Source organism: Nicotiana tabacum, chromosome 12 (assembly GCF_000715075.1).
Source record: "Nicotiana tabacum cultivar K326 chromosome 12, ASM71507v2, whole genome shotgun sequence".
In the NCBI taxonomy this organism is placed as follows: domain Eukaryota; kingdom Viridiplantae; phylum Streptophyta; class Magnoliopsida; order Solanales; family Solanaceae; genus Nicotiana; species Nicotiana tabacum.
Genome location: NC_134091.1, coordinates 15657885 through 15670491, shown reverse-complemented (window position 1 = coordinate 15670491; position 12607 = coordinate 15657885). Strand labels below are relative to the sequence as shown.

Here is a 12607-nt window from a genome sequence, read left to right as displayed (position 1 = left end):
TTAGATTTTTTTATATTTATGTTATAATTAATAATATATGTATTGTGCAATATAATATATATTTTGGTATGATATCGGTATTTTGGTATTTTATTTTAAAATATCAAATACCTTACCTAATATTAATATTTTTTAAAATTAAACCAAATAACATACAGAATAACAAAATATCTAATAACAAATAATAAAATTTTTGATTTCGGTACCGTAATTTGGTATTTAACAAACCTAGGCTCCTTTATTTAAACAGAGGAAAGTGAGCAAGAGACCAAAACCCTTGAGAGAGACACAAATGGCAACATTGACATGCTACTGCTCATGTCCTTCAACCCCAATACCAAAATCTTCCCTTTCCTTGCTGCTCCTTAAAATCCCAAATCCCCAACTTTTTACTAAATATTCTTCTTCACCGTCAATCTCCACAAACCCAAAGTGGACGAACCGAGCTTCCATTATTCTTCAATGTTCAAACTTCAACACAACCTCATCATTTACACTCGCAGAATCAGAACTAGAATCTGAAACTGAAACTGAAGAAGAAGAAGACGAAGAAGGAGATGATGGGGTTACATCATTAGCCAAGAAGCCACCAGTGAAGAGGAAGAGGAGAAGGTACAGAAAGCAATACCCAGGTGAGAAAAAGGGTATTACTGAAGAGATGAGGTTTGTTGCTATGAAACTTCGTAATTCCAAAGGAAAAAACAGTTCATCAGAGAGTGATAATGGGTATGAATCAGCTTCTTCAGAAGAGGATAATAATAATAATATAGGTGGCGATGGGGGTAGTGAGGAGACTTGGCAGCCAAGTATAGAAGGTTTTCTCAAGTATCTTGTTGATAGCAAGCTTGTTTTTACTACTATTGAGCGCATTGTTGATGACTCCAGTGATGTTTCTTGTAAGTGCTATGATTTCTTTCTTCGTTATGTTGCATTCATCAAAAAGTCTTCAACTTTCAGCCCCAGTTTTTTGCTCTAGTGGTAAGGGCGCGTCACGTTATGTGTGGGTGTGGGTTAGGCACACATCACATGTTACAAAAGCCTGGTATTTAAAGTGGAGAAGGATAGAGGCGGGCCTGTTCCGTTATCCACCAAGTTTCAACCTGTGTGCTGATGACAAAAGTCTTGAACTTTCAATTTATTCCCTCCCCTGCCCTAAAATAAGACCAAGAAAGTTTAACTAAATGCTTAGTTTGTGCTGTATTGTTTTTAGATTCTTTGCACTATGTAAAAACTTGTTAAGAATTGTTGGTTCTCTTTGGTTCTCATTTTCATGATAGAGGAAAAAACAAACAGTGTAATATGTTAGTGAGTGTTTTTTTTTGTTTTTTAATTGGGGGTAGGGGAAGGGGAACGGGGGAGGGTACTAGAAGGTGGGGAATCGAACCTTCACCAACAAGGTGAAATTTCAAATAGCCAACCAACTGAGTTACTAATATGTTAGTGACTGTTTTTTTTTGTTTTTTGATTGGGAATATAGGGGAAGGGGAAACAGGGGAGGGTATTAGAAGGTGGGGAATCGAACCTTCACCAACAAGGTGAAATTTCAAATGGCCAACCAACTCAGTTACTAATTTTCCCTTGTGACATTTAATTTATTTGTGGTTAAAAAAAAAAGGAACACGGTAAAGACTTTTAGGACATATTGCTTGTTGGATTTCAAATGATGTTATGCCATTTGCTGTTTAACCTAGATGCCTACTTCAGAAGGACTGGATTGGAGCGAGCGGAATGTATATCGAAAGACCTAGATTGGTTTAGCCAACAGGGCTATGAGATTCCAGAACCGAGCAATCCTGGAGTCAGTTACGCCAGTTATCTGGAGGAACTGGCAGAAAAGACTCCTCCTTTATTTCTCAGCCACTTCTATAACATATATTTCTCGCACATAGCAGGAGGTCAACTCATAGGCAAAAAGGTAACAACTTCCTTGTGTTAGTCATTGTCCCCTGAGTGTTTTTGTGGAGTTTTCATTTATCTGGAAATGATGAAACGAAGTATTAAATTAAGCTTCATCTTCAAATGTCTTTCTTTAAATATTCTCTTTGTGAAAAATCTCCAGTTTAAGGGTTTAATTACATATTGAACTCATGTTTGAGTTGAAAATTTTTGGTCTGTCTTGAGCTTTAGTTTATTGTCAAATCATGTTGCCTCATGTTGAGATTCTTTATATAACATACGTTCCCATTGATACACAGAAAATGAAGACCTTGCTTAGAAAATAACGCTTGAAGCGAACAATTTATGAGCTAAGAAAATTTGGGAAGTAGCACAACTGAATGCATCCTTTTTCCATCTTTAGAGTTTAACTCATTGAATTTCAGTTTGAGCCTATAACTTTTCGTCATAATAACCATTTATTTTGAAAACAACATGGTGTCTTTGACATGTTTAAAGGTTACTCAGGGATATATACTCCTTATTGTCATTTGATGGACCTTGGACTATTTCCTTTTTCTCTTTGGGGCGGGGGGTGAAGTGACTTGTAATGTTAGTCAGTCCAGGCTTTAGTAATTATTATGTGGCTCTAATTTCTTATCTTGTCTAGCAAATGCTGAAGCTGAGAATAGTACTAATTTATGACTTAGGTAGGACTATAAATATAAAGATGCAAATTGAAAATCAGAACAGCCTTATTCTCATCTCCTTCGATTAGTTCTAATCTAGAAATGACTCAAAGTAAGATGGAATCTGATCCAGATTGCCTCTTAAGCTAGGTTTAGAAAATCAATCAAATACTCCTACTAAAGTTGAATGAACCAATTTGCAACTGTACATTACTATGGTGCAGAGTTTGGAATGGCTGGTCATTTTTTGAGCAAATGCTAAATAACAGCTATGTTCTTTTTTATAAGGAACTGAAGAACATCTATTTCTTTTTGTATACAACAACAACAACAGACCCAGTATAATCCCACAAGTGGGGTCTGGGGAGGGTAATATGTACGCAGACCTTACCCCTACCTTCAATCTATTTTTTTTGTATAAGGAGCTAAATAATAACTATTTTGTAATTTTTCTAGCTTAAAATTTAGGTAAATTTCTTATTTTGCTTACCATCTTGAATCTTTGGTTTTCACATGACTTATCCAAAATATATAACACTAAAAAGAAAGAGGAGAAACTTTGGCTTGTTCAATAAATATTTTTTTCGGAAAAGGGCCAACAATACCCCTAACGTATTGAACATGGCTCAAAAATACCCTCCGTTAACCTTTTGGTCCGCAAATGCCCGTAACGTTTGTTTTTGGGCTCAAACTTACCCCTATATCTAACAAAACTAACGTGGTCAATTTTTTGACTTTAACTTCGCCATGTGGTATTTCCTTAACCCGCCACGTGTATTATTTGTATTAAATAAAACCCACATGTATCTTTTAAAATACCCAACGACCCTGACCCGTTCCTATATATTTGAATGGTCGGCTAAAAATAATTATATTCGCTAGTTAAATATATAAAAAAATATACATTGATTATATATAAAAATATGTATATTATACATTAATATTTTAATATATATTTTACATGATATTATTTTTAGGAGAAATTATACGGTGTAGTTTTCCCTTCAAATTTTGCAGATCTTAACAAGTTTAACTAATATAAATTTTAATTTGCAAACATAAAAATGATAATGTTCTATTTATATGACCTTCTAAAGGAGAAGCAAAGAAACAGATGGAAAGGAAATTCTTTAAAACCATTAATTATATACATATCCAAATGCTTAACACATTAATGGACTTCACTTGATCTTTTCAATGGGAACTAATAGTGTTTTAATATATAACGATAGAGCTAAAATATTAACAAAAACTATCGTTTCATTGTCAGATTTACTTAATAAATTCGAGTTATAGATCATAATTAATAGGGAAAACTACACCGTATAATTTCTCCTAAAAATAATGTCATGTAAAATATATATTAAAATATTAATGTATAATATACATATTTTTATATATAATCAGTGTATATTTTTTTATATATTTAACTAGTGAATATAATTATTTTTAGCCGACCGTCCAAATATATAGGAGCGGGTCAGGGTCGTTGGGTATTTTAAAATATACAGGTGGGTTTTATTTAATACAAATAATACCCGTAGCGGGTTAAGAAAATGCCACATGCCGAAGTTAAAAGTCAAAAAATTGACCAGGTTAGTTCGGTTAGATATAGGGGTAAGTTTGAGCCCAAAAACAAATGTTAGGGGCATTTGTGGACCAAAAGGTTAACGGAGGGTACTTTTGAGCCATTTTCACTACGTTAGGGGTATTGTTGGCCCTTTTCCGTATTGTTTTTGGTAAGTTTTTGCTTGTTCTGTGATGATTGACCACTTTCCATTGAAGATAAAGTTTTCTAATTGCCGGGGTTGGCCTTTATTATACTGAAGTTTATTGCACTTTTGTTTTACTAATTTGCTTAATGAGTTACTTTGAATTACCATTTGCCTGCATTTTGTCAATTTATGTTGGCTCTAAGATTTCCAATATGCAAGTTAACTCCTCTAACTCAGTATTTTAGATATTTGGTTATCTATATTACTGAATTAATGTTATTAGGCCTTTGAGAAACTCTTAGAGGAAAAAGAGTTGGAATTCCACAAGTGGGAGGGGGATGCAGAAGAGTTGTTGCGAGGTGTGCGTGAAAAATTCAACATGCTGGCAAAGGTAAATGCCTAAGAATTTTGCGTCATGGACTTTGTTTCAGTGCTTCAAATCACCATTCACTGCTTCTCTTATCAATTGCATCTTTATTGCAGCATTGGTCTAGAGATACCAAGAATAAGTGTCTGAGAGAAGTAACCAAGGCATTCCGGTTTATGGGTCAGATTGTTCGGCTAATCATCCTGTAAAAACCGTTCCAATCCAAAGATCAAACTTGGTTTCTCAATGGTGAGGTCACTTCAATCCTAAACTAACCTGATTTCTAATATGATATCTATTTCATTCCACATGTCATGTGAATCTGGTCTTTCAATAAGAGCTGATTATGTGCCTAGAAAGTAATCTAGTACTCATTATTTCTTCATCTTGTTCAGTTCTACCGGGCTCTATGTTTTGGCTCGATTATCTTGTAATAGTACTTATACATCCTGATTGTCTTCTCTTGTGGAATGAACCTGTTATTAATGGAAGCCATTCTCTCTTGTTGGAGTCAATTATGGTCGTTTTAACTCTCATCACTGTACTTACTATTGAAATCAGAAGGAGCAGTGATTTCATTCCCTCGAGGGAATGTAGCTCACTTTGAACTTGTGATGCAATTCCCTCCTGCTACTCGGTCTCATGTACTCTACAATGTTTTGGCCATTTAATCATGTCTTCATAGCTGCTGGAAAGCATGTGCTTTAGTCGGCTGATCCTCTTACTAAGCTCTACTATAATTCCATATCTCAACTCGCTCTCTTCCTAATGGGCATCTCCTTTCATGGCAAGGCAGCTGGCTCACAAGTGTCATGGTCGCGAACAACTTGTGCATATTTTGCATCAAAATGGAAAGATTCAGACTGAGAGGATTGTCATTGGTCACCGTTCAAGCTGCAGATGGAGGCAGGTGGCTTTACTCTTTTCTTTCCCTGGTCTTCTGATTTTAACTTGCAGAGTCCTTGGGAGCATTCTAAACTTGAAGGGGAGAGGTGCTTCCCTAAAATCTCCTTATTTTCCATTAGAAGAGGTCCCTAAGGGAGCCTGGTGGAATGACTTTTATGGTATGTGTATTCAAAAAGGTGCAACCCCCATGCGCAGAATCCAGCCACGAAACCATTAACAGAAGAGAGCCAGTGTGGTTTGTGTGTTCGAGGAGCTGGAAATCAAGTTCTAGGACATAACCATTTTAGAGGCATTTATTTAGCAAATGTAACATTTGGGATTTGATGTGGAGGAAAGACTAATGATAATTGTGTTATTCTTTTTTGCACGTGTAAGTAAGGCTGTCCAACGGGACGGGCCGTCCCGTCCCGGCCCACTTAAATCTAAACGGGATGGGCCCATGTTAAACGGTACACGGGATGGGACATGATGCCCATTTCATCCCGTTCCGTCCTGTCCCGCCTATCCCATGTGTTTTTTTAAATTTTTTTTCTTTTTGAATCCCCCCTCCCCCCAAACACCCCCTCCCCCACCTCCAAACTTTTAATATAATTCCTAAGTTTATTAAATTATACTTTGGCCCTATTTTAAACTATAAATACCTCATCCTTCTTTATTTTTTCCCACAAAAATCAATCATTGTCTCTCAAATCTCTTACATTCTATTTATATTATTCTCTCAATTTTCTCACAATCAACTAAGTTTCAAGTATTTGGGCAAATATTTGGAGCAACTTTCAAACTTCAAATTAATTCGTCAAGTATTTGGAGCAATCTTTTGGGCAATTTCTTCAAGTTTCAATATTTAATCATGGTGCACTCGTTCCATCTCCTAATATTTGCGTATCATTTTAGTGCTTAATTTTTGTGTTTACTTTACGTGTTCTATTTTCGTATTTCATTTGTGTGTTTAATTTGTGTTAACTTTTTAAATTTAATTTCGTATTTAAATTATGACATCTAAAAATGTATTTGTCCTATTTAAAAAAAATAGTAAAGGTGATTGTAGTAGTAATCATAACCCTAGTTCTAATCCTAATTCTTCTCCTAGAATTAGAAAACATATAGATGAAATGACTCATGTTGATGAAACTTCATTTTTCCAACTCCCTGCATGTTATAATATTAATTTCGGAGAACAACTAGATCATGAAATTTTACAAAGACAATTTGGCAATGATATTTTTATTGAGTATGAAGAACAGGTGGTGAAACTGCTCTCGGGCGGATCTAGCAGATTTGAGGCTGACGTCAAGCTCGCGAACAGTTGAACTAAAGAGCCTATTATGCTCGATAGTTTTCCTGTACTTCTATTCTAGCTAGGCATTTTTCGCCTCCACAGCAGCAAGCTCTTCACTTTTGGAGTTCAAGGCTGCCTCCAAGGGAAGGTATGGAAACAACAAGTGGTAAAACTGCTCCTTCTACTTCTAAGGCTAGAGTAGAAGTTCTATGGGAAGGTATGGATGATATAATAGGTTTTGATTCATCTATTGATGATGAACTTGATTCACTACTAAAAAACGGCCCATTTCCAACCGAAATATTCTGACCGAAAAAAGTAGTCGGAAATTTCCGACGGAATCTGTTGGAAATGGCATAAAAATATTTTTTTTTAACTTTTTATTAATGTTTACTGCGGATATTCCGTCTACATCCGTTGCAAATTTTGGAGGAAAATATCGCGAAAGCATTTGTGACCGATTCAGTCGGTAAAATTAAAAATAAAATAAAATAATAAAAAAATATTGCGACCGATTCGGTTAGCAAAAATTTATTAAAACGAGGTCTGACTTCGTTGGCTTCGTTTGCAACCGATTCAGTCGAAAAAATTTTAAAAATTTTAAAAATTAAAAAGTTGCGATCGATTCGGTGGGAAAAATGAAAAAATAAAAACTTGTGACCGATTCGGTCGCAAAAATTTATTAAAACGAGGTCTGACTTTGTTGACCTCATTTGCGACCAAATTAGTCGAATTGTTTTTTATTTTTTTAAATTTTCGACCGATTTAGTCTTAAATAGTTTTTAAACACCCCCCCCCCCCCCGGTCCCTTTCCCTTTCTTTTTTCTTTATCTCTTTTCTTCCTTCTCTCTTTTCTTTCTCTCCTCGCTGGAAACCCCCTCCCCCGGGCATCACGGTGCTCCGATGACAGCCCTCTTTCTCCGGCGACACCTCTCTCTCTCTCCCCTCTCGCGGTCAGTTATTTTTTCTTCTTTGTTTCCATTTTTTGCTAACCTTCACAGAGAAAAACACACTGTTTGCTTAAATTAGTGTTTGTAATTTTCGCTTTTTCACGGTATCTTTGTTATCAAAACTCGAAAAGCCACAAAGAATTAATAGTGGAACAAGTTTTGGATTATTTACTAAGAAATAAGAGAGTAAATTAGTATGCACCTTTTGATTTTTTTGTGCAACTAATTGTTATTCTTATTATGCTTTTATTACACTTTTCATATTAATTTGGTAGTTGACTCTAGGTTTTAGATTGTTGTCGAAGAATTTGATTGAATCTAGGTTTGAGATTGTTGGCTGTTTTATTTGACATATGGTATAGTTAAAAATACAGGAGAATTCTGCAAAAAAATTTTGAGATCTGGAGCGGATTTGTGACTTAATCAGTCGCAAAATTTCCCGGATTTGCGACCGATTCGGTTGCAAATTATAATTTTTTTATTTTTTAAAATTTATTTATTCTCAAATTTTACGACCAATTCTGTTGGAAATTTAAATTATGTATTTATTTTATTATTTAAATTTGCGACCGAATCAGTCGGAAATTTACCAACCAATTCAGTCGCAAATCTCTTATATTTAAGCGCGTCCTATTTTTCATTTTGCGACCAAATCCGTCGGAAATTTCCGACCGATTCGGTTGCAAATAAATTTGCGAGCGTGTGTTTTCCGACCGACCTTTTTCGGTCGGTAATCCGTCAAAAAGCTCGATTTCCGACCGATTTGACGGTCGGAAATTTGCCATTTTCTAGTAGTGATTCTTATCTTAATCAAGGATTGGAAAGTATTAAAGACAAAGAAGGCAACGAACAACTTTTGGTATGGTGGAGGGAGTGTGACAAGGCTTTTTCGATACTTTCAATAATGACCCGAGATATCCTGACTATTCAAGAATCATCAGTAGCATCAGAGAGTGTTTTTAATGCGGCAAGATTTCAAATCGGAGATCATAGACATTCATTAGTGGAGGACAGCCTAAAGATTTCCGTATTATTCAGAGATTGGATTAATTCAGAAAGAAGAAATCTTGATTTTGAAAAATTAACCACTAGGAAGAAGAAGAATACAATGAGATATTTAGCACTGGGAGCGATGACGGCATGGAATTCATGAAACATCAATCAACATTGCCAATTCCAGAACAATGTCCGAGAGAAATTATAGATAAGTTACAACGAAGCTATATAAGAGCTTACAACTATTAGTATGATAATTTATAATTCGCTACTAAGAGGCATAGTTCAAACCGAACCCTTCCTAGAAGGTGGCTGCGTAAATTAGGTGATATTCAAAAGAATTATATTTGTATATGAAATTTGAAAGTTCTATTAATAAAATAAAAGGCTCTAAGCCTTGAATTGTTTTATGAATTGTCTTACACTCTTACTTAGTTACTTAATGGCTTGAAATTATATTAAATAAATTATAACTTTATTATAATTACTAAAATATTTCATTACAAGTCTTTTGTTTTAATATTTTATAAATCTTTACTTAGTTTCCTAATTTTTTTATAATTTTTTAAGTTTTAAGTTTATTAAATAAGTCAAAAAACTAGCCGTAGCAAACATTAAATACTTAGTCATTGTCAAAAAACTAGTCGTTGCCAAACTTAATGCTTAAATAATTATTTTTTTTAAAAGAAAAACAGCTCACTTAAGGCCCGTGAAACCGTCCCGTCCCATCACGTTTGTTAGCGGGATGGGATGGGCCTACCGTTTCGTTCCGTTTATCCCCCGTCTTGCCACCGTTCCGGCTAAATGTCGTCCCGTCCCATCCCATTTATTTGGTTTGTCCTTAAACTCCCCTAGCTGCATTAGAGGTCTTAGAGCACTTTCCCTCTTTTTTCGGACGAGTCAAGCAAGTCCAGGAAGAGTGAATCGTCGAATAGGGGGAAGTAATATCACGGCAAATACGAATCCAAAGGCAGGATAAGAAAGGGTTTAGCTAATGGAGATCTTAAATCTTCCGGGAATCAGTAACGCGTAAACCATATCAAACCAAGACCAATCAGTATCCGAACGGAACGGATTCGAACTTCTCCTAGAATAGTTTCCGTTGCGAAATGAAATAGACAAATCACATCTCATTAGAAAGGTAGGTATTTTCTTTTTTATTTAGGATCTTTCTTATTTACCTTTAAGGCATCCTCCCGTTGAACAGCCTTACGTGTAAGTGTTTACATTTGTCTCTGAGAAGGCAATATTACAAGGTCTTGGAATAAGGTTATAAGAATTGCTATGATTAGGCATATTTTCCTAACGTCTCAAGTTATTTGTCAGCTTTTACTTCATACGGTTACTGATAGAAGAGTTGATAATATAAGTTGATTAAGGTAGAACTCGTTGAGAACATATCAAAAGTGGTCAATATTTAAGACAACTGAAAAAAGTAAATAAGATAACAATTAGAAACAATATTTCAGTCGAGCTCTTCCTCAGCATGGTAATGCCCAGCCTTGGTCTCCTTTGCAATACTCCTGTACTTGTTCATCAACTTAGTCTTTCCCTTGTTCAGCAGAGAATTAGGGGACATATAAATCCTCTTTCTGCAACATTTTCTTCTTACTTCAGGTAAGAAAATCCGAACAGCTCCCTCTTCATATTCAGATTTATATAGTTCTAAGGCATTACTATATCTCGTTTCTGCAGGTACAAAGTGAAAGACTTCGTGAAGGTGCTTGTTCTCCATCATGTGATTTGTAAAACCGTAGCCTAAAAATCTTGTTATGTAATTCATCTGCTTCAATTGTGACCAGGTGCTAAAGGTAAGTCTCGTACCACATAAAGTAATAGTAGCTGTTTTATTGTAATCATCCTCCAGAATTTTCGAAGCATCTTGTTTTGCTCTCTTTACATGCTTCATAATGTCATTTTTCATGTCCTTTTGCTTGAATATTCTTGTGTTTGAATTGAGAATTTCTCAAGATTACCTTTTTCAAAAATTAAAGCAAGCGCGTCGATGCTAGCAGCAGTAACATCTTCATCACCTTCCTCTAGTTGTTTTAGAAGATAAGGGATCAATTCTTTCCACTTTTTGTGACCAATTCTACATATATTTATATCCGAAAGGAGCAGAGCCCAAGCTGATATTGCTGCAGCAGTCACGTACGATGAATGTTTGGTTTCTTGATTCATGAATTGCCATATAATTTCCATTGTTCTTTCTGTGTCTACAAAATCTCTTGCAGCAACAAGAGTGACAATAGACAAACACTCTAACACTTCGACCGAGTGAGATAATTTGGAATTGAGGAGTTTAGGAAGAAAGACTAGTGATTCTTCATAAATCTCATGTGCATTATCTCCTGCACCTAGAGTCAGTACAACTAATCCTATAAGTTGTAATGCTAGATCTACCTCCAGTGCAGAACTCCGTTTCAAACAATTTTGGCATCGATGTACTAAAGTGAAAAAATTATTCTTGGCAAATTCATAACGAACATTGGTCTCGAATTCCTCTACCAATGTCCTTAGCGCGTTTTCTCTCCTGGAACTTTTCTTTTTGTATAATTCTTGTAAATAAGAATAGAGTTTCTTCTTTGGAATTTGTATAGAACCCTGTTTCTCCTGCATAGCAGCAGAGGCGTCGCCGCCTATTGGCGAAACTTGCCGGTTTTGAGGCCGGCTGAGTCTTTGATTTTTCATTCTCCAGTTTTTGGTGGAGTATCGTGTTGATTTGTGTTTGCAAAAGTGTGTGTGTGTGTGTGTTTGTTTGTTGTCCAGTGCAATATAAATAGTTGTCTGTGTTTCCTTCTCCTGTTGAATAAAGGATTGCAAGCTTCTAAGTTCTAACCTTCTCCGTTCAGGAAATAGATTTGTTTTTTTGCTCAACGGGAAAAGGTCTCGACATAGAAATATAGAAATTTTCCAAAAATATAAAAGGAGAAATTATTCATTCTACGCGGGGAAATAATCTCACAATTCTATGTTCTACAATCAAATTTGGGGAGACAAAAAATAGAAGCTTTCCACACATCAGCCTCCGTTCTTTTCTGCTTTAATAACTATATTCTTTCCTTCGACCCAATTTAAAAAGGATAATTTCACAAACCTTTCGGTGAGATTTTGGCTTGCACGTCTCCCTTATTGGACATTTAAGTGTAACAAAATATTTTTTAACCTAAAAAAAGAAAAGTTTATCCTTTATAAGTTAACTATTATTAGCACCCGCGCGGATGTGCGGACATTAATCATGTCAAATATTTAAGTTATTTGGATTATATGTAAATAATCTTAAAATTTAAACTTTCTCAGTAAATATAGATAATCATTGGATATTAATAATAAACACTACATGGAAAAAATTAACCATTTCTTCTATTTTTCTTTTTTGATACCATTTTCGTCGGTGTCATTGGATCCTAAAAATATTTAAGAAGCAAAATAATAACTTATATTTATGGCAAAACAATCAAATATTGAGACTATGAATGACTCTTTGGATATGACTTGACTCTTTTACTACTACTTAAACTCTTATTTTGTGTGTTGATATCTCTTAAAAATATTTCTTTTTTAAAATCTTAGTTTCTAAAATTTTATTTTTCAATAATAATTATTTTTATAATAATATAAGTGAAAATATTGTCCTTAATTCAAAACTCATTTTAGTTGGCTATCTACAAATTTAAAAAATTCTTTAGCTAGTGAATTGTTTTTCCAGTATGACTCTATTTTGATACTTGACATTAAACATGTTAAATTTCCGAGTTATTTGAATTATATGTAAATAACCTTAAAATTTAAGCCTTCGAAATAATTATAGATAATCGTTAGATATTAAT

At 34.8% G+C, this 12607-nt stretch overlaps 1 protein-coding gene and 1 pseudogene across 2 annotated transcripts; one reads left to right on the top strand and one right to left on the bottom strand.

Moving 5' to 3' along the window:
• The first annotated feature begins 242 nt into the window (after nucleotides 1–242).
• On the top strand, nucleotides 243–5918 carry LOC107808016 (putative inactive heme oxygenase 2, chloroplastic). 2 transcript variants are annotated; one of them, XM_075226186.1, is made up of 5 exons: nucleotides 243–896; nucleotides 1692–1915; nucleotides 4563–4670; nucleotides 4763–4895; nucleotides 5443–5918. In XM_075226186.1, exons 1-4 carry the CDS (start codon nucleotides 293–295, stop codon nucleotides 4853–4855), a joined length of 1029 nt encoding a protein of 342 aa, XP_075082287.1. In that variant the 5' UTR covers nucleotides 243–292; the 3' UTR covers nucleotides 4856–4895; nucleotides 5443–5918. The 2 variants fall into 2 exon arrangements, with proteins under 2 accessions (XP_075082287.1, XP_075082288.1); XM_075226187.1 differs by having other exon boundaries at nucleotides 5439–5918.
• A 4324-nt stretch (nucleotides 5919–10242) lies between these two features.
• Nucleotides 10243–11490, bottom strand: LOC107808017 (uncharacterized; annotated as a pseudogene).
• Between the last annotated feature and the right edge of the window lie 1117 nt (nucleotides 11491–12607).

Coding starts and splice junctions, on each gene's coding strand:
- LOC107808016 (XM_075226186.1), top strand. CDS start 293: ATGGCAACATTGACATGCTACTGCTCATGTCCTTCAACCCCAATACCA. Junction 897..1,691: donor TGACTCCAGTGATGTTTCTT/GTAAGTGCTATG, acceptor TGTTTAACCTAG/ATGCCTACTTCAGAAGGACT. Junction 1,916..4,562: donor GTCAACTCATAGGCAAAAAG/GTAACAACTTCC, acceptor TAATGTTATTAG/GCCTTTGAGAAACTCTTAGA.